The 19,434-nt window shown below is 37.6% G+C and overlaps 1 protein-coding gene across 1 annotated transcript in view; it reads right to left on the bottom strand.

Moving 5' to 3' along the window:
- PRLR (prolactin receptor) overlaps positions 1-19,042 on the bottom strand; it is a 33,745-nt gene extending 14,703 nt beyond the window's left edge. The window contains exons 1-2 of the mRNA XM_063456847.1: positions 18,824-19,042; positions 2,022-2,149 (exon numbers count right to left, since the gene is read on the bottom strand). Of these exons, the coding sequence (XP_063312917.1) occupies positions 2,022-2,100 (79 nt within the window). The 5' untranslated portion in view covers positions 2,101-2,149; positions 18,824-19,042. The remainder of the gene's footprint in view (positions 1-2,021; positions 2,150-18,823) is intronic.
- Positions 19,043-19,434: the final 392 nt, after the last annotated feature.

Here is a 19,434-nt window from a genome sequence, read left to right on the forward strand (position 1 = left end):
GAAACACAATATGTCAGAAAATTCCAGTTTAGAATTTTGCAAATAAATCTAGAAATTTCTCAATGTTAGACTTTAATAACTCAAAAACTGCCATGGAAAATCTGTAATAGCTCTCGCCTCTTTAAAATGAGTGCTGCCTTGTGAATATAGAATTTCCAAGGGCTCCAAGAGGAGTACATACATATACACTAAACCACACAAATAGATTGAACAGGTGAACGTTTGTAAAATTTTCTGAAATTGCAATTTGTATCCATCGGCAAAAAAATCTTTACCCAAATGTTTTTAATCAGCATAAAGTCATTTAATCTTAGTAAAAAAAAAAAACACAAATGCATAATATTTTATCCTACTCTGTAAAAGATAGTATCCATTTAAAACACCTAATTTTAAGGCTATAAAAAACAAAAAACAAAACAAAAAAAAACCCAGAACATCTTTCTATTCCTTGTGCAATCACAAGTTTACGATTCTGCTGATACTGCAGTTAAGGAATGTTAAAAGAGGAGAAGCTTATTTATATTCGGCACAAACAACTAAAAGTGTCTACAATTGTTCCCCATGTTCGCCACAGTAGATAAACTGTCTCAGTTGGACAGTGGGGATTAATCTCTATCAAACAAAAAAAGTTGTGAGCCAGAAAGTTCCAAATCCTACGACACAAAACCTTTGTTCAGAGTCCGTGAAGCGGATTATTGTGTAGCTGCCAATATATTTAAATGTGCTGTTTCCCTTCCACATGCTTAATTTTGCACTTTGTTAAGATTTGGTTGCTATAGTGGTAGTCAACAGGATATTTAATTATATGCTGAGAATTTTTCCACTTTGCTGGTATTTCAAAAGTTCCAAATCAAGGGCTAAGCAGGCCATTACCAATTAGTGTGTGCAAGTATATAGATAGATAGACAGATAGATAATGTATTAAAAACACGTTTAAAATATTGCAAACTTCCTATATCAGTGGCAGAACTAAAGGGTTTACAAAGGGTCGCAATTACAACCGTGCAATCTGTGTTCCGCCTCTCAGGGGGCCCATGAGTCGGCTGGCTGGGCAACTTAGGGGCCCCTTCCAAGATGCAACTCGCTGTGCACTAAGACATAGTAGGCACCTGCCTATCTAAACAGCAGGTGCCCACTGTGTCGAAATATAGTGTGTTGCGGGGGGCTTAGCATGGGTGGTGAGGGAGTGATTACTTTCCTGCTCTTCCTCAATGTTCCCTTGCGTGCCCTGTTGCGATGCCAGGAGCCAGAATATGATGTCAGTACAGCATCACTAAATTGTGTGCGAAGTAGCAGAGAGGAAGAGCATGAATATTAAAGATGCGTCACAGGGAGAGGACCCACACCAGCTTTCCCAAAGGTAGAGAGGCTGGGTGGACCTAAAACTAAAAAAAAAAAAACCCAAAAACACTATGTACTTTCCACTGTTAGATGGGCAAAAAAATCCCATTCCCAGTTTTTGAGAAGTATTTGTTGAGTTTTCGCTTGGATGACTCTAGTGAGTCAATATTTTTGCATGTTTTGCAACCACGAATGCAAAAATAAATAAAAAATAATGTATATATCTATCTTTGAAAAACCCTTTAACCCCTTAAGGACACATGACATGTGTGACATGTCATGATTCCCTTTTATTCCAGAAGTTTGGTCCTTAAGGGGTTAAAATAATAATAAAACAGTTCACAGAACTTGCCAAGATTTGTTTGAGTGAAATATGTTCCGATCCTTTAAAAAAAAAAAAAAAAAAAAAAGTGTGGCTCCATTTCCCTCTCTGCCAAGCTCAGTTCAGCACCCACACCTTTATAAAAAGTCAACTATAAGGAGAAAGGTACACCATTGATTCTGAAGACACCTAAGTTCTTGGGCATTTCAAAGACTTGCAACAAAATCCAATATAAAGAAGGAGGTTTTATAATTGAAATAAGATTATACCCCACCAAATCATACAAACCCTTCCCCCACCTGAATCCATTGAGTCAACACATTTTCCCTTGACCAAGAACATTTGCTTTTTTACTTACCCATAGAAGCCTGAGCGTTCACTAAAATGAGAAGAATGAAGATTAACGGTAAAGCCACGATGACCAGATTTTTCTTCATGCTGATAGCCTATTTGAGATCCAATAAAATATGAAGGATCAAAGGTTCCCTGGAAGAGAGAACAATTTATTGTGAGTCTCACAGAACATTTCGTACACAAACAAAAAACGAATGTCATAGAAAACTGTCCGACAAATCAAATCATTCCTCCAACCGTGCTTATGTAGAATATTCTGACAGAAGTCTGGATAGACAAGGCACATTTCCTCTTTGCCAAACACGTTTAATTGATGCCTCTAGTTTGGCAGACACATTTTCAAAGCACGACATGTAGTCTCTTTACCCCAAAGTACATAACGTTTAAAAATGGCTTCGTAAACATTAAGTCAAATGTTTTTGTATTACTGTCCTTTATTGAAAAACAAATATAAGGAACGAAGATGCATCTGCTTTAAAACAAAAGTGGTCTCCATTTTGCAAGCTAAAAATTTAATTCCTATCAACTGATTCACAAGTGCTAAAAGATGGTGGAGTCACTTCACGGGGCCATAATGACTGCATATAAAAAGGGACATGGAAACATGGTTTGACAAATAGGCATTACTCATCAGGAAGAAGAGATGCAGAGGTTCTTCACACTTCAGTAAGCTAAAGTGTTTTACGGAACTGGAGTATCCCTTTAATTAAACTATGTGTAAGGGACGTTTTGTACAAGTTATGAACTGTCATATATTCTACAAATTATTGCTATGAACCCGTTAAAGTTTGCTGAACAAAATGTGTAAAAAGTCATGTGGTAGATAATACAGTAACCTGCTAACACCATAACCCTATACAATGATACTTGCAGTGTTCCTGTGAAAATTGTTGCTAGGATTGTAAATTCTAAACTAATCTGCCAAAGCTGTCAAAATAATAATGTTAAGCAATTTGGCTATTTTGTCATAAAATTTGTAATTCCCTCAAGAATTACTGGGTCAGTGAATAAACCAAGCTGAGGTTTGTGTTAAAAATTAAAATAAATAAATGCTGCTTACAAAACTATTGTTCTTGTCTGGAATACATCAAATATCCTAATGTAGTAAAATTAAAGGGTTTATCCAACCCTCTTTCACTAATGATAGAATAATACCCTATTGACATTATTCTATCTTTAAAAATAAAGTTTAAAACTTACATTAATCCAGTGCTGGGTAAAGCTCTCTGGTGCACCCATCTGATGTTATGGGGGCCACACCAAATTCCAATTACAGGTTTCCTATTAAGAAGCCTTCGGTTGGAGGAATTGGTCAGCTCAAAAGAGGGCTCAGGGCTGCCCCAATCAGACAATTAAAAAAAATATATCTGTATGTGCAATGTTTCAAGTTTAAACACTACTCATACTCCTACCACAAAGACCGCTTCAAAAAGCAGAAGTTGTCATGGTGGTTGAAGTAACCCTTTAAAGAAAGTTTCTAGATGCAAGGTAACAAGACTCCCCTGCTCTCTATGCTGCCCTGTCTCCTCAATTAGTTCCAACACTATCTTTTTCGTCTAAATTTTTCATTTCTTTCTTCTTCATTTCTGTTTTGTGGTGATTTTTTTTTTTGCTTCTCAATTTATCTTATTATATTTTTGTTATCTCCCAATGAGCACATATTATGTGGACTGCATTGGGCTTAATTAACATTTCAATGCAGCCACTATTCGTCTTTTGACGTTGGTACAATTTATGTTTATTCTACTCAAACCTGAAAATAATGTGATTGTAGTAAACAGAAGTTTTTTTTTCAGAATCCACATAAACTCCCACCTCTCAATTGACAAAAAAAATTACAATAAGTGTATGTGTCTTAATAACTGAAATATGGTTTTCATTTATTTCAAACAAGTAATGATTAACAAATTATATATCTAGAAAAATACTATTTAAAAAACATATCCAACATGAATTTATTTTGCAAATACATTCATGAAAAAAAAGAAATAAAAATAACTTGGAAACAAAACTAGAAAAATAAAATGTTTGCATTATGATAATATAATTTATCTATACAGCATGGTGCGCTGTACGAGTTTTTATAAACCTGCAGAATCAACAAATGAACAGATTTGCTGGCAGTTTTTTGATCAAGTGCAAAATGAAAAATTGTACAGCCTACACTGTGTCAAATCTTCAAATCTCTCGGGTGTTTATTTATTCCATGTTTAAAATGACTAGTATAAGGAAACGAGGCATCCCATTACACGAACAACTGAGTGATATTGGTGAATAGGGCAGTTTCAGAAATTTATAGAAGAATTTCCCATTCTGCGTTTTTTCCTTGATGACAAATTCTGAAATTTCCAGTTACCAAATCCCAATAGAGACCTCAAATTAATATTTTGAAAAGGCTTTTAAATTTACAATTCAATATGTTTCTAGATCATATTTTACTATTTCCAAAAATGAATCTTCATTCAAATAAAAACACACACACAAAAAAAAAAAACATTTGAAAAAGTTATACAATAAATTAATAAATAATTAAATCAATTCCTTAGTCGCTCTCTCAAAACATCCATTACACTGTGCATTATAATATAATTAATTTAATTCTTCCACTACATTACACCCAAATCTCATGACTGCCAAGGGCGGGCATCTCTTACACCATACAGAACACCACACCCAAGTTGTTTAAATTTAAACTCCAGGTCATGGACACCCTTCTCCTTCCTTTGACTACATTTATTTACATAAGTTTATTAAGGATGTTAATTTTTAAAAAAAATATATCAGTAATTATATAATAATTAGATTGCATACCAAGTTTGATTAACCAAGCAAACTGGTCCACCATAAGGCAGGTGACTGCACAGAACAACAGAATCGTTTGGCCCAAAAATAAATAAATAGAAACACAAAGGATTTATTTATTAAAAGGACCACTCTAGGCACCCAGACCACTTCAGCTTAATGAAGTGGTCTGGGTGTCAGGTCCACCTAGGATTAACCCTTTCTGCTGCAAACATAGCTGTTTCAGAGAAACTGCTATGTTTACATATGGGTTAATCCAGCCTCTAGTGGCCGTCTCATTGAAAGCCGCTAGAGGCGCTGATTTTCACAGTGAGAAGACGCCAGCGTCCACAGGAAAGCAGCGAATGCGCATTCAGCCGATGACGGGATAAGGAGGAGGAGAGTCTCCAGCACCGAGGGAGCCCGGCGTTGGAGAAAGGTAAGTGATTTAACCCCTTCCTCTCCATCCAGCCCGGCGGGAGTGGGACCCTGAGGGTGGGGGCACCGTCAGGGCACAATAGTGGTCCTTTAAATCAGGAATTGCAGAACACTGCAATTCCTGCATGAGTATTGAAAATTTTCATTAAAAAAAAATTAAAAAAGTCAAATTTGAGAAATTGAGCAGTGTGCCTATTTCTTCATCTTGGCTATTTTGGCCTTAAGTTTGCAATTTTCTAGTCTGTTCTCCAGGATTCCTATTTGATTTTGTAATCTCCACTGTCAATGAGAAAGTTGAGGGGTCTGCGCATTTTTATCATAAAAGAAAAAAAAAAAAGATATCCTGTGTGTTGGACTGCCCTTATGAAAAATGTAATCAAAATACAAACTCCATAGCAATTTCTGTTTAATCTGATCTTCATATAAAATTAAACAACATTAAACATAGCTCAAAAAAGAAGAAAGATTTAAAAAAAGAAATAATAGAAACACAAGGCATCCATTGAAACTGAAGGATAGACTAGGATAGATTCTATGCAGAGATAGCATGCACAGAGTAGAGTTCTGGTAAGAGGGATGCGGGCACAAACAATAAAGGAACTGAACCCATTCAAGACGTTAGGCAAATATAATGCCATCATGAAGGTTATAGCATGTCAACTGTCATTAAGAGGTTTTGAATGAAAGACAGAAATGTTTTGGTTTTCCCAACAGAATTAAATAGCGCAGTATAGAATACATTTAAAAAAAAACAAACAAAAAAAACAACAGAAGGCCACAACGCATTTTCTAATTCAAACTCATGGATTTTGGAATATTAGACAGCATGTCTAAAAGTAATGTCTTTTAATGGGCAAGTTTTATTCTCGGCTTGTATTTTGTCACAGTACCATGACTAGGTACATGCAGTGTCGATTACTCCCCCGACTCCTTTCCATGTAGTGGGGATAATCATTAACCATCATCAATGAGCACTACCTAGGTGTATTCAATGCTTAATCCTACTATCAAAGATAAAGCATTGGAGGGCACATTCAATTACACTGACCCTCTTCTCCATCTGAGGCTGGTTAATAAATTATAACATTAGAGCAAACCATGCAGTGATTATTACAGCAACTTTTGTAGAAGCTACCTAGAAATCAATAGTTAGAACTTCCCGAACAGTTAAGCGAATCACCTTTTGCTTCAATTATACAATGGGTGGAAAAAAAATAAAAAAGCTCCAGACTTTCCTGGATCCTGCAGGAATGTTTGTATTTGGGAGCCCTGTCCATAAAAAAGAAGATCAATGAATTGTTCCCATTTTGTTTGGCTTGAAAGCATTATTTACTTTGCTTGTTGTTATACACAAGCATTCTGCCTATATGGGAATACTTGCGCATTGGCAAGTCTAATGACCAGTTTAGCATGGCCACAAGTCAACCTATGGGCATGTGCGTTGAAATGGCATGCCACCACTCCAGCCATCATGCATCATCAGAGTCACAAGTTATACTACTGTCCTCTCTCTTACTTCCCAACATTGTGAGGTGTACGTGATATTTATTTCCAAATAGACTCAATAAAGGTGTTGGCTCATATCCGCTTTCACAATACATATATTTCTTAAAATGATGTAGTGTGTTGCCAAATCAAAGGAATTACGTTCCAGTTGTATGCGTAGCCTAAAAACTTTTTAGGTATGAGTAAGTCATCCTCTTTCTACATTGCTCGATGAGAAATTGTGCCCTGGTTTTTGACAGTCCTCTGCTATTTCCAGCAAACTGGGTCACTCATCTGCATTCACTGCTATCATAAACAGGCAGATCAGTGTCAGAGTACGGTTTACCCTTTGAGTACCAGAGCAGTGATTGGTGTGTGTGACCAATCTGTTTAACACTGAATGGCTTAATTAAGCATTTTAAGATGCATTTTCTAGTAATAAGCCTTTAAAGTGAACACTAGTAAAGATGTGTACCTATTGAAATAGCGTAATTTATATTTACAGGACAGTATGAAACTCACAGATTAAGCTGTCAGGTAGTGGAATTGGTTATGTATCAATACGTAAGATTTAATTAATATACCATTATGCAAGTCAATGGTGAACAGTGCAACAAATCTCTACACTAAAATAACATGCTAGAATAGAATATAGATCCCATTAATAAAATATAAAACCAAATGCATATATCAGCTTAACACTGAAGATAATCTAGAACCAAGTTTTAGAAGTCTTACGTGTTCAGAGCTTGCACCGTTGCAATCTATAATGAATGCAGCAACAAGGCTGATCATGTACGCCCGCACCTCCCCTCTCTCTGTCAGTCCCTACATTGGCAACCCGTAAGATATAGGGCTCAATTTAGGATTATGGTGCTTGCTTACAAGTCTCTACATAATACTGCTCTAACCTTCCTATCTTTCCTAATACACAAATATGTCCCATCTAGGAATCTGCGCTCTGCCAAAGACCTATGTCTATCCACTGTCCGTACTCCCACCTCTGATGCTCGCCTTCAAGACTTTTTCACAGCTGCACCTTTTCTGTGGAACTCCCTTCCCTTCTCCCAGCCTCCATTCCTTCAAAGTCATTGACAACTCACTTCTTCAGGATAGTATCAATTAAACTGCTGGTGCTATAAAAATAATAATACATATTAATTATAAGAATAGCCTGAACAGCCGCCCTAGTGTGCGGTCATAACGTCAGCCCCAAGTGTGGATTATAGCGAGTGAGAAGGCTGCTGATCATGCACAGTCATGTCAAAGCCTAAATTATTAAAGGACCACTATAGGCACCCAGACTACTTCAGCTTAATGAAGTGGTCTGGGTGCCAGGTCCATCTAGGATTAACCCTGCCTGCTGTAAACAAAACTGCTATGTTTACATATGGGTTAATCCAGCCTCTAGTGACTGTCTCATTGACAGCCGCTATAGGCGCTTCTCACTGTGATTTTCACAGTGAGAAAACGCCAGCGTCCATAGGAAAGCAGGAGGTGGGGGCACCCTCAGGGCACTATAGTGGTCCTTTAAATGCTGGCCCCTGGGGCAGCTAAACACATGCGCTCTGGTGTTCACAACATTTATGACTTGACAGAAGCTCATTTGAGCAGGGGAATCTACACCACTTTTATCGGATAGCCTTATTCAGTGTGCAAATTACTTGCCATTTTCAAAAAAATATATATTAGCCTCATCACACTTCTGGCTACTTCCACAACCTAATGGCAGAAGACCTGTGAACATATTACTGAGCTGCTACTTCAGGTCTTAGAGCAGGGAGAAGGAATCTGAACTTTCTTTGTGATCTTTCTAGACTTGACGAAGATCCGCTAGAACTTCCTAGATAGATACTAAAGCAGAGGTTCTCTCATCCAAAGCTACCGTATACCGAACAAGAAGGAAAACCCGTCTCTACCACTGTGTCAGGATTATCTGCAGAAGGAACATGTGATACAATGGCATTTCACAATAACATTTCAGACTCAAAAAAGGAGTCTTTGTTTTACTAAAATGCTCTTAACACATTATTTTTTTTCCCACTCAAGGATTTAGATAAAACCCCTAAACTTCATAATATGCAGCAGTTTACACTAATGTTCTTTTCTTGCTTGCAATGTTTATCCACTTTAGAGCTACGTGCAAAAGAAAATGTGGCTGTTGAAAAAAAGAAAAAAGGTGTAGTGAGATGTAAAGACTAAAGATTTTGTAAATTTCTGCCTTGGAATGTTCACAGCTGTCTGCTATAGACAAAGCAGGCATTAGTCAAATTCCAAGTTCAGAATTCCATCCTGTGCTCCCATTGTGGAATAACAAAGCACAGTTTTCAAGCTGCTGGGAGAACCAAAATACTTGCTTTTGGAAGAAAAATTAAACAGTTACGAGGGCCATAATTGGTGAAAGTGCTAAAAAACAAAACTACAATTATAATTATTTATATAACACCAACAAATTCCAAAGTACAGTAAACAAACACGTGATTGTAAAAAACAAACAAACAAACCACGATTGACGTACTGGAATAGTAGGGGAAGAGGACCCTACCCAAACAGGCTTACGATCTAAAACAGGCAAGCAGAGGATATTAATTATTTTTATGCCTTTACTTTCATGCCTTTACTATACCTTCTGCTCTCTGCCTAACCATCCCTCCATTCCACAAGACATATGGTCACCATAGCTGGGAGTCACTGCAAATTGCAAAACATATGCCAAAACAGTTATAGTATAGAAATTCTCCAATGCATTTGTTGGGGTTTCCCCAACAGTGAGTGGCTGTTTAAACACACACATATATATATATATATTATATATATATATATATATATATATATACACACACACACACACACACATACACACACACACACACACACACAGTTTCTTTTTTGTGCTTTATTCTTTTATGGAGATACATTTTTTTTGCAAACGGGCATGTACAAGAGCTGAATTATGTAATTAACATATAGTTATAAAAAAATAAAAAATAAAAATATATATATATATATATATACACACACACACACACACACACTTTATATACATATGTATCTTTATGTGCTTGTTATATGAGGATGTGTTAGTTTTTTTAAATTTATTATTGAAAGATTATATTCTACAAATGGTTTTATTTTTCTTCATTTTGTATCTCTTGTCATGACACTGCTGTAAACCTTAATAAAATGTCAAAATAAAATATATGTTTACACACAAGCAGAACAGCACATAAAATGTACTCTTATCGAGGTAATGATCGACCCTGCCTGCAGGCCAATAAAAACTTAAACTAGTGAAAACAAAAAGTGACGGGAATTGTTTATTTACACTTTTGTTACTTGGATAGAAACAAAAGTTAGAATAACCAAACTGCATGAATGAACAGACAAGCATTTTACAGACCCCTGAATGACAGCCTACTAGGGCCGGGTTTGCCTTTCATTATCAGGGAGTGCCCCAACCAATCAATCAATGGAAATTACCAGCAAGACGAAACTTTGTTATTATACAAATATTATAGTATAACAGGGGACTTACAGCATTCTCAAATAATTCCATACAAAAGCAAAGTTGCAATGGATCTTTCAATTACTTGGAGAACACGCATGCTGCGTTATAAAGTTTGACTACTCCCATGCAGAGAACAAAATGGCGGCACACTATATATTGCAAAATGTTTTATGACAATATTAGATGCTGCTATTACAGAATACAATGTTATTAGATCTTTAGATTAACATATACCTCTGTAGAATACAACATCAGCTAGGCAGCAATCAGACAATGAACACGGAAAGGTGTTTTCAAACATAACTACCGGTATGTAAATATCAATATTCTTTTAACATTCGATAAAGTATTTAGTTACTATGATGCCTTGGGTTAAAATCCAAATTCATCTGCATAACTACACATTAGTGTTGATAGAAGGTGACAACTTCTCCCTTTAGTCAAGTACATTTATAAATGCGTCAACTCAATTTAAGTGTCCGTCTAATAGAAAATGTTGTTTTCTCAAACATCTTACACATTTTTTTCATGGTCAAAAATTACTTGCACATTCAAATTTGTGATCACATTTGCCTCCTGTTCCTGCATTCAAAACACTATGCAAATAATTCAATGAAAAGATTTATACAGAAGCAAACGAGCAGCAGAGGGAGCTGTGGTCCTACAAAACAATATAAAACATTCAAACCTAATTATTTTTTTTTACACAGATTTTTAAACTAATCAGTGTCAGCTATTGAAATTTCACAGTTTCTTTAAAAAAATATTTTTGCTTTTGTTACTTGCAGGTAAACAAAAAAAAAGTTTTCTAAAGTTAAAAGAATAAGGATGAATTATTGGTAAAACACCTACGGCAAATAAATAAATAAATAATGTGTGTTTACTGACACATTTTATGGGCACATTTAACTAAATACACACAAAAATGTATACACACACACACACACACACACATATATATATATATATTACAAGTCTAGAGAAGGTCACAGAAATCATACTACAATTCTTCATTATTGCTCGGGGTATCTATATTAAATTACACTGATACGTATACGTAAACAACATATTAGAGGTCATGAAAGCGTAGTGATGAAAGGGGAAAACCTTTTTTAAACCGTAAAATATATAATAGCATTCGCACAGTATGTTAGAACATATGTTTAACAAAAAAATAAAATAAAAAAGTTACATTTTTTTCGTAGGTTCTGTGAATAATAAACTAACATACTGTAATTTTCCCAGGGTACGGAAGATTCTTATAATAGTCTTGTGTAATTAGCAATATAGTCATACCACCTCGGGGTGGTGGGTAGGGCCGCACAAAAGTTGACGAGTATCTTTTTTGCAACACTTCACCCAGCTCTGTTAATCCACTACACTAAACAGGAACACAGATTGAGATTAATAGAATGGACAGAAAACACTTGCAAATTAGAGGTGAGAATTGCTGGGAATTCAAAGTGAATTTCAAAATTTAGGACAAAAAACAGCCTAACTAGAAAGGTATGTTCTCAGTTTGGTTCTTTTGGCCTTATATTTAAAATTCGATCTGAATTCATATAGAATTCTTGGCACCTCTCAGTTTAGTAAATAATGCTGCAGGTTCTTACGGAGCCCTTGCTGTGTCTGCAGGGTGGCTTAACTCTGCCAGGACCATATACATATGCAACACAATGCATAGCATCAATCTAGAACAGGGGTCCTCAAACTGCGGCCCCCCAGATGTTGCTGAACGACAACTCCCATGATTCTTTGAATTACATAGATAGCCAGAGAATCATGGGAGTTGTAGTTCAGCAACATCTGGGGGGCCGGAGTTTGAGGACCCCTGATCTAGAACATATATAATAACAATGTGTTTAACTAGGAAAGGCACAGTCAGATATTCTCTGGTTTCCAAATATTTACCTGGGGATGTTATTTTTGCCCAACATCCAGGGGATGTTACAACTATTTTTGTCCACGGTTCACCTTTTAGCACCCATAGGCTGCTTCTATTGAAACTAGGAGGCTATGCAGAATTGTACAGTACTTCCTTGGTAAATTGTACTAATAGGGGGGCTTGCTGGAGAGAAACATGGTATCTGGGGTATTTGGTTATAAAAAGTACAAAGTTCCTTCCATTTCAAACTAAAGGAAATCTCTAGCCTTGTGTCTTTGTTATTGTATTCTCCTTAGTGCATAGGTAGCAACATGTTTTCAAAAGTTCATTTTCAACACTACAAATAATGATTCCAAAATAGTTAAGTTCTCACTTGTTCACACTGAGGCAGGGGTGGCCAACAGGCAGGCAGTTTCTAAACACTAAAGAACATAATTGGTTAAACCCTTTGAGTGTTATACAACTGCATACAAAATGTTTACCTGTTTGAGACTTTTACCTATTCCCCACCCCCAGGACAACATGTAAATATTAAAAAAAAGCAGGGTTGTTAATAAAAATATTTTTGAGAGGTGTTCCCTCCTTCTCATTCTTTGGAGAACCCTTTGCTGTGATGACCGCGAATGTTATGCAATCGCAAATTGTATATACCTGGGAGACGAGGAAGGGTTATTGCGAATTATCCAGTACAGATGTGCATTAGTGCAAATCTGCAGAAAGCTTTTAAAATGTACTCCAGGAGTGAGCATTTATATTCAGCACATTACTTTTTAAAAGCACAGTACATTCTTCTTTTCAATCCTTGCTTCCCAACCCCTGATATTGTCAGCTCTTAGGAATCAGAACTTACAATTTTGCATTGTATATACATGGATCCTAAGACTAAAGACTAAAACAATTAATGTAGCAAGTACCAAAGATATTATCTGTACTGTGCGGTCACCCAACAGATAGCGGTTACTGGAGTACAACTGTAATGACTCTCAGGAAACATGTATAGAAAGAAAATTAAAGTGCTTTAATTCTTCAGCTGGTTAAGAGACAGTCTGGGTACCACTAGCTGAAAAAGGAAGCATGTTAAAGTAAATAAACCGCTCTTTCTACTAGCCACTGTTGCAGTTGTAACCATAGCACTCAGAGCTCAAAATTCAAACCGTGGAACCAACATATCTTTAAGCAACACAAGCACGCTTTATAAATTATTAATTCCATATGATGTAGGACCAATAGAGTGTGCCAGATTTGAGTGAAAGGCAACTCTCATTATCTCCAGGCTGTGTTTGGGTAAAGGCTGCAATGGATTTCACGAGTTGCAGTTTAAATAGCTGTAGCTTTGCATCCTGGCTTTAAACAGTTTCATGGGGGGGAGATGGGGGATAAAGAGTTAAATTAGCATGGCTCACGCTACTGGGTCTACCCTACACTAACTCATTGCTACAGCTGACATCTTTTGATAAATATTCAGCCCCACATAGAGATTTTTTTGGAACCCAGATGCTTAGATTATGACGGCTGATAAGAACCAGTTGGCCGTTTTCTTCAATGCACAGATTTAACTTTTCTTCTTGCGTGATGCATATCCCAAGTGTTCTAGAATATTGTTACGTGGTTCTACTTACTAAACTTTGGGATGACTTAAAAACGGAACTGTCACTTGTCTGGAGGAGACTGTACCTCGATGTAAATATTACTGTAGTCTTTACTGGGTTAAATAATGCACGACAGGTAAGTAAAAACAAAAAAAAAAAAAAAAAAAAACACACGCTTACCTAAACTGCACTTTTGTTTTCAGGTTGATTGGGCATCTACAGTAATATATTGCAGAAACACATGCGAGTCAGGACATTCCTTCACTATGACTATGTGAAAATGTGCATGCGTGTGCTGGGGTTAGTTTAATTTACATGCTCTGACAACCAGCCAAGTCATGTAAATAAAAAAAAAAAAAAAAGCTAGTGAGAATTTTAAAAATAAACCATAGCAACCTTTTGATAAGCTCTCCTGTGCATAAATCGCACTACTGACAATTTTGCTTCAAAGCATTTGCTCTGCAAAGACGTTATGGCCCCTGTACCTAACTACAGAAATTCTTATCTATGAAACAAGAGAACGTTGTGTATAGCCTTGTGAAAAGGACCGTCAGTAATCTAAAACAAGCCAAGGTAGGGTTGCTCCAAGATTATTCATCAGTTCTACCATGCATTTGATCGATGGAACCGCTTATCCCATTAAAATCTATTGGGTAAATTTGTGGGGAAAAATTAGTTCCCATAAGCTAGAATGAGGGGCTTCTTCCTGGTCTGGCAGAGCTTGTTTGATGCTATATGTCTGTGCAAATAGAGCAGATGAAGGAACTTTTTTTATTTTTAATTTTTTGCAGTGCAAAGAAATGGAACAACATGCGTGAGGTACCCCAACAGCATTCCTCGCGCGAATTTTCATCAGTTATAACAATAGGGTATACAAGAGTACAAGCACTAAATTTTATTTTTTTTGTTAGTCGGTTACGAAGAAGAAAGTAGGCTAAACATGCCCTAACTAGGTAAACTATTAGCTGAGAATTACTATGCTGCGCTTAATCATAACACTGTGAAAAGAGATAGGTAAAACATGCCTGTGTTAGTGCTTCACTGAGTTTCAGGTATGCAGTGGTAAGAGTATGGCAACTCTCTGCTGACTTTGCATTGAGCTAGAACAGGCACACGTCAGGATATGGGGCAGCATAAGTGAGTTTAGCCTCAGTTTTGCATATCTAGCTGTCTCTCCCCAGCGCGGTCTCGAGTAGGCCCCTGTTGCTGGTGAGGGTTCCCAGGGGGGGGGGGGGGGTGTATCGTTTTTAGGGTCGTTGGGTACCCCCAGGTTTCCCCTGCTTGCTGCATGCCTTTTCTGCCAGTATTTGCTTTGCTTTTCGGGGTGTTTGCCCCTAAATTAGTCGCTTTAACTGGGAGCCATTGCACTGTGCGTCTTTCCCGCTCGGCAGTTAGACTCCGCCCCCCAGATGAAGGAACTTTAATGATATCTATTTTCATTGTAAATTTTCTTATTTTTATATATAAAATGCAATAACAATAAATTTCAGGTTCAGAACAAAAGTTTTCAAATTGTGGACAAACGAATTAAGCAGGGAAAATATTTTTAGAAACTATGGTGTGCACATTTCTTATTCAGAGCTAAATTTTGCATGTCTGTTCTTCAGTTAATATTTTAGTAAATAGATTTCACTACTTTCTCCCCATAACGTTTGTAGGTCACTGTCACAGACATAGTATATTTCTATTCAGAAACCGCAGGCTAAATTTATTTGCCCTTTTCAATTCAATGATACCCTCTTAATGAGCATCAAAGAGCTGAGCAATATTTTATAGAGACACATGAATTTACCCTGCTTAAACACTGGAGAGACAAAGCCATATACAATCTGAACATGGCAAATATATAGAGCGGACTATAAACGTTTAGGTTTGAAAAAAGACCACTTTGGACCAAAACATTGTCCAAAATTGCAACACTTGTACTAAAAAAATAAATACATTATTGCAGAGCACTCGGTCTTTTCATATAAACAGACCCTGGTAAAGTACCTGGCTTGCTGCACCATTTGGCATTTAGCAGGCTCCAAGTGCCAGCTACATTTGAAACTCACTCTTTATTTCCTTTGGCGCACATCCATCATGCGTATCACTAGTTGATCTGTAACCAGATATGGCTAACTAGCTGACCTCTTCCCCGAATAACAAAGCAGAGCAAATGCCTTTCCTAAGATTAAAAAGGTTAACGCAAAATTCAAGGACTGAAGAGAACATCCATTCACTTTTCGGTGTGTTACAAATATGCCCAAATATTGTTAAAACAGCGAGTTTAAAGAGTTGGAAAAACACACAAAAAACCCTAAACATGTAGATAACCTCTAGATTTGGTGCCAAAAGACATTTTATAATCTCCTCTTCATATCCATGTCAATATTTGGCTAACCATGTTTATATTTGTAGTCCAACAAAGAACAGGTGGATGCACTTGCCAAGGACCTGAGTTATGGGGGACAATTGTCAAGAGTTGTGGGCAAACGTATTGAAAGCATTGCTTTATCTTTCTGGTACTCAAGGGGTTAACAGACTAGTAAAATGAGAATACGGGTCCTACAGCGACTCCACATGGCCAAACAGGAGTCACGTCCTCCTCTGTTACTCAATAAGGTTGGCACCTGACTGGGAGCTACAGGGAACAGCTGAACTAGATTTCCAGAGCTTTGAATTCTGTCACCAAGTCCTGCCTGCCGAGACCTGACAGATCCAAACTGGAACACAAACTAGCTAGAATTTCATGCCAATGCCATCGCAAAATCAATACAGAGTGTTTGTTTTGTGGCGGAGGGTGGAGTTAAGACTTTTTCGCTGCCAAGTCTCCAGAAATAGGATAGGCAGTGTTCTGGCACTCAGGCTGCGGGAGAACCACAGTCATCTACCTGTTGAGGCAATACCTGCTCTGCAGGATCTGCTCTAAGCTGTGCAATGCCTGCTTGTAATGGGAGTCATAGCTTACAGCAGCTGGAGGGCCAGTGGTCAATTCTCCCAGCTGTGTAGGGTTTTCCTACCGCAGCTGGATGGCTAAGCATAAAAGGATGTCATTCTTTACAGAATCCCGAGTAGCTTAGATTCAATAACCCTTTTCTAGAGTGATTGCCTGTTAAATGGATAAACATGTTAAGAGTGAACTGCAGTTGGATTTCCAAAGGATAGGTACTCATGTCATAGATGGTTTCCCTGATGGTTTTTTTAATGGCTTGATGTGATGAGAGTTAAACAGCAGACAGACATAATCTTGAGTTTTAGCATCCTGACATGATGCTGCGCTTCACGCCACTAATAGCCCATATAACTTATTTATCACGGCTATACAGTAATTCTTATTATTTAGGGGATACGGCTTCTAAGGCAGAACCCATTGACGTATTTTCTTTAAATACATAAAAGGGGAATGTGTGGCCTCTGCAAGACAGGAAATGTAGAGAGCTAAAAGGGGGAGTGTGCTGGATTTAGGTAGGGGCCTCTGCCACACATATACATAAAGGGGCTTATTAACTAAAGAACAAGTGATGAAAAGTAAAACAAAATAGACGTATGGGCAAAATCTATGTTTTATGCTTATTACTTCCTTGACTTTGATGCAATCTAATTTGATATCTTTCAATGAAGTATGGCTTTACACACCTGAGGGTGCAAATTGGTTTTCTATGCATTTTTGGAGTATGGCACCCCTTGCTGAACTAGTTCTGTGTGTGCTGGTTTGAGAACTTGGATTGCACATTAGTTTTAAATAACCAAACTGTGTATAAGACACCAAATGGCAAACTTTGTGTGTGTGTGTGTGTGGGGGGGGGGGGGGGGGGGGGGGGGGGGAATTTGTTTGCATATCCTTTGCACAGTTCTACTGTATATGTTGGTGCTTTATACATTATAACGCCTGTAATATTTATAAGTATTTCTGCTTAATTCGAACCATGCAATGTAAAACTGCATTAATAAAAATCACGTCTTGCCACCCACTCTACTTGGGCAGCTGGTGGTGTACTGATATGATAAGTGGGCGTATCATCGTGTTCTGAAAATATAGATTTCCTTTGCTTATGTCAAAATACATCAAGGCCAATAAGAATCATTTCGTACTAATAATTCGCAATATTATAAGCACTTATACCTGCAGATACTAGTACTTAAATGATACTTATTATCATCGGCATTTATATAGCACCAACTTATTCCGCAGCGCTTTACAATATTATAAAAGGGGGAAATTTAGCAATAAATAAGACAATTACAAAATGTTACTGAAATAATAGGTTAAAGAGGACCCTGCTCAAACAAGCTTACAAATATATATCCTACAAAAAGCACATAGCAGTAAAGATTATACATCAGGGAAAATATAACGAATGCAGTGATAAATGACTTCTCTGTAGAGATGGCTATCAAATGGCCACCTCTTAATAAAAGTACAGGGTAGAGATTTCTGCAACTGGCAGGGCTATTACAGGAGGATAAGTTGCTACCACTGAAAGGCAATTATCTGACTCTCATATAGACTAGCCAAGACATTAAAATAAAAAAAGTGTATGTGTAATATATATATATATATATATATATATATATATATATATATATATATACACACATACACACATATACATACACACACACACACACACAGTGACATGATCATACCATTTATCCAGTAAGTAACAATGTAACTCATGGGCTAACTCAACCCAACATTCTAAGATCACAAACATATGTCACACAGCGTGGACAAGGAGCGGCTAATATGATGGATATGGGTCAGCTAATAATGCAAATTATTAAATAAATGCATTATAACCTCTGAGAAAGCCAAACGCAATAAATGCTCCCTTCGTGGGATAAGATCCCCTGTTTAGATCACGTAGCAAATTCCTCTGGAGCCAAGAGGTTTGTGTAAATCCGATTGAGAGCCCTACAGATTAACCCTATAGAGCAACATGTCATATGTTGAGAACGCCTTGCCATTTGCCTGTAGACCCAGAGGGGACCCCAGGCACCACCATCAAGATCTGGATCTCAATGTAACAGTACACCCTATTCTGGAGGGGTGTGTGCTTGTGTAAAGGGGGGTGGGCTGGGCTGGAGGGGGTTAAAATAATAAATAAGGTATAAAAGAGTCATGTATTAATAATTACCTGCCCATGGCTGTACACTGCAATGATTTCTGTGTGCTCTATAATAATCCCAAACTGCAGCCATCCTTATTGTCCCCATGGTGTGAGGCTAGGTGTCTGTGGATCCCTGGCCAGGCAGCCCTGGAGTTCTGCCGCTGGAAGGAGGAGGTGGGAGTCACTGACTTTCCGCCTTCTAGCAGGCTGCTCTCTGGCGCACATTCACATATCCTCTCGGCAGGCTTTCTGTTAAAAACCTTTCCAGTCCTCATCCTCAGTCTGTTCCACCCCAACGAGACGTCACAGCCTTGAGCTGCCAGTAAAACCCGAGCCGGCCTTCTCAGGGTGTAATCCAATGCATGTTTATGCAGAGTAGAAATACACTGACACACTGTGATTTACACACACACTCTGGGCACACGGGCAGGCCAAGGCTTGCTGCTAGGGATGCTGTTTGGCTGAGTGTGATGGGTGTTGGTTTTAGACTCAGGTGAGAGTTTATAGTGTGAGACAGTGAGCTGCAAATATAGGTACTGCTGTCTGCTAATAGTTTACCTAGATCTGTCCATCCATCCATCCATCCATCTGTCTGTCTGTCTGACTGCTATCTATCTGTCTCCCCATCTCTCTGCTCG

This window comes from Pelobates fuscus, chromosome 5 (assembly GCF_036172605.1).
Source record: "Pelobates fuscus isolate aPelFus1 chromosome 5, aPelFus1.pri, whole genome shotgun sequence".
NCBI lineage: Eukaryota > Metazoa > Chordata > Amphibia > Anura > Pelobatidae > Pelobates > Pelobates fuscus.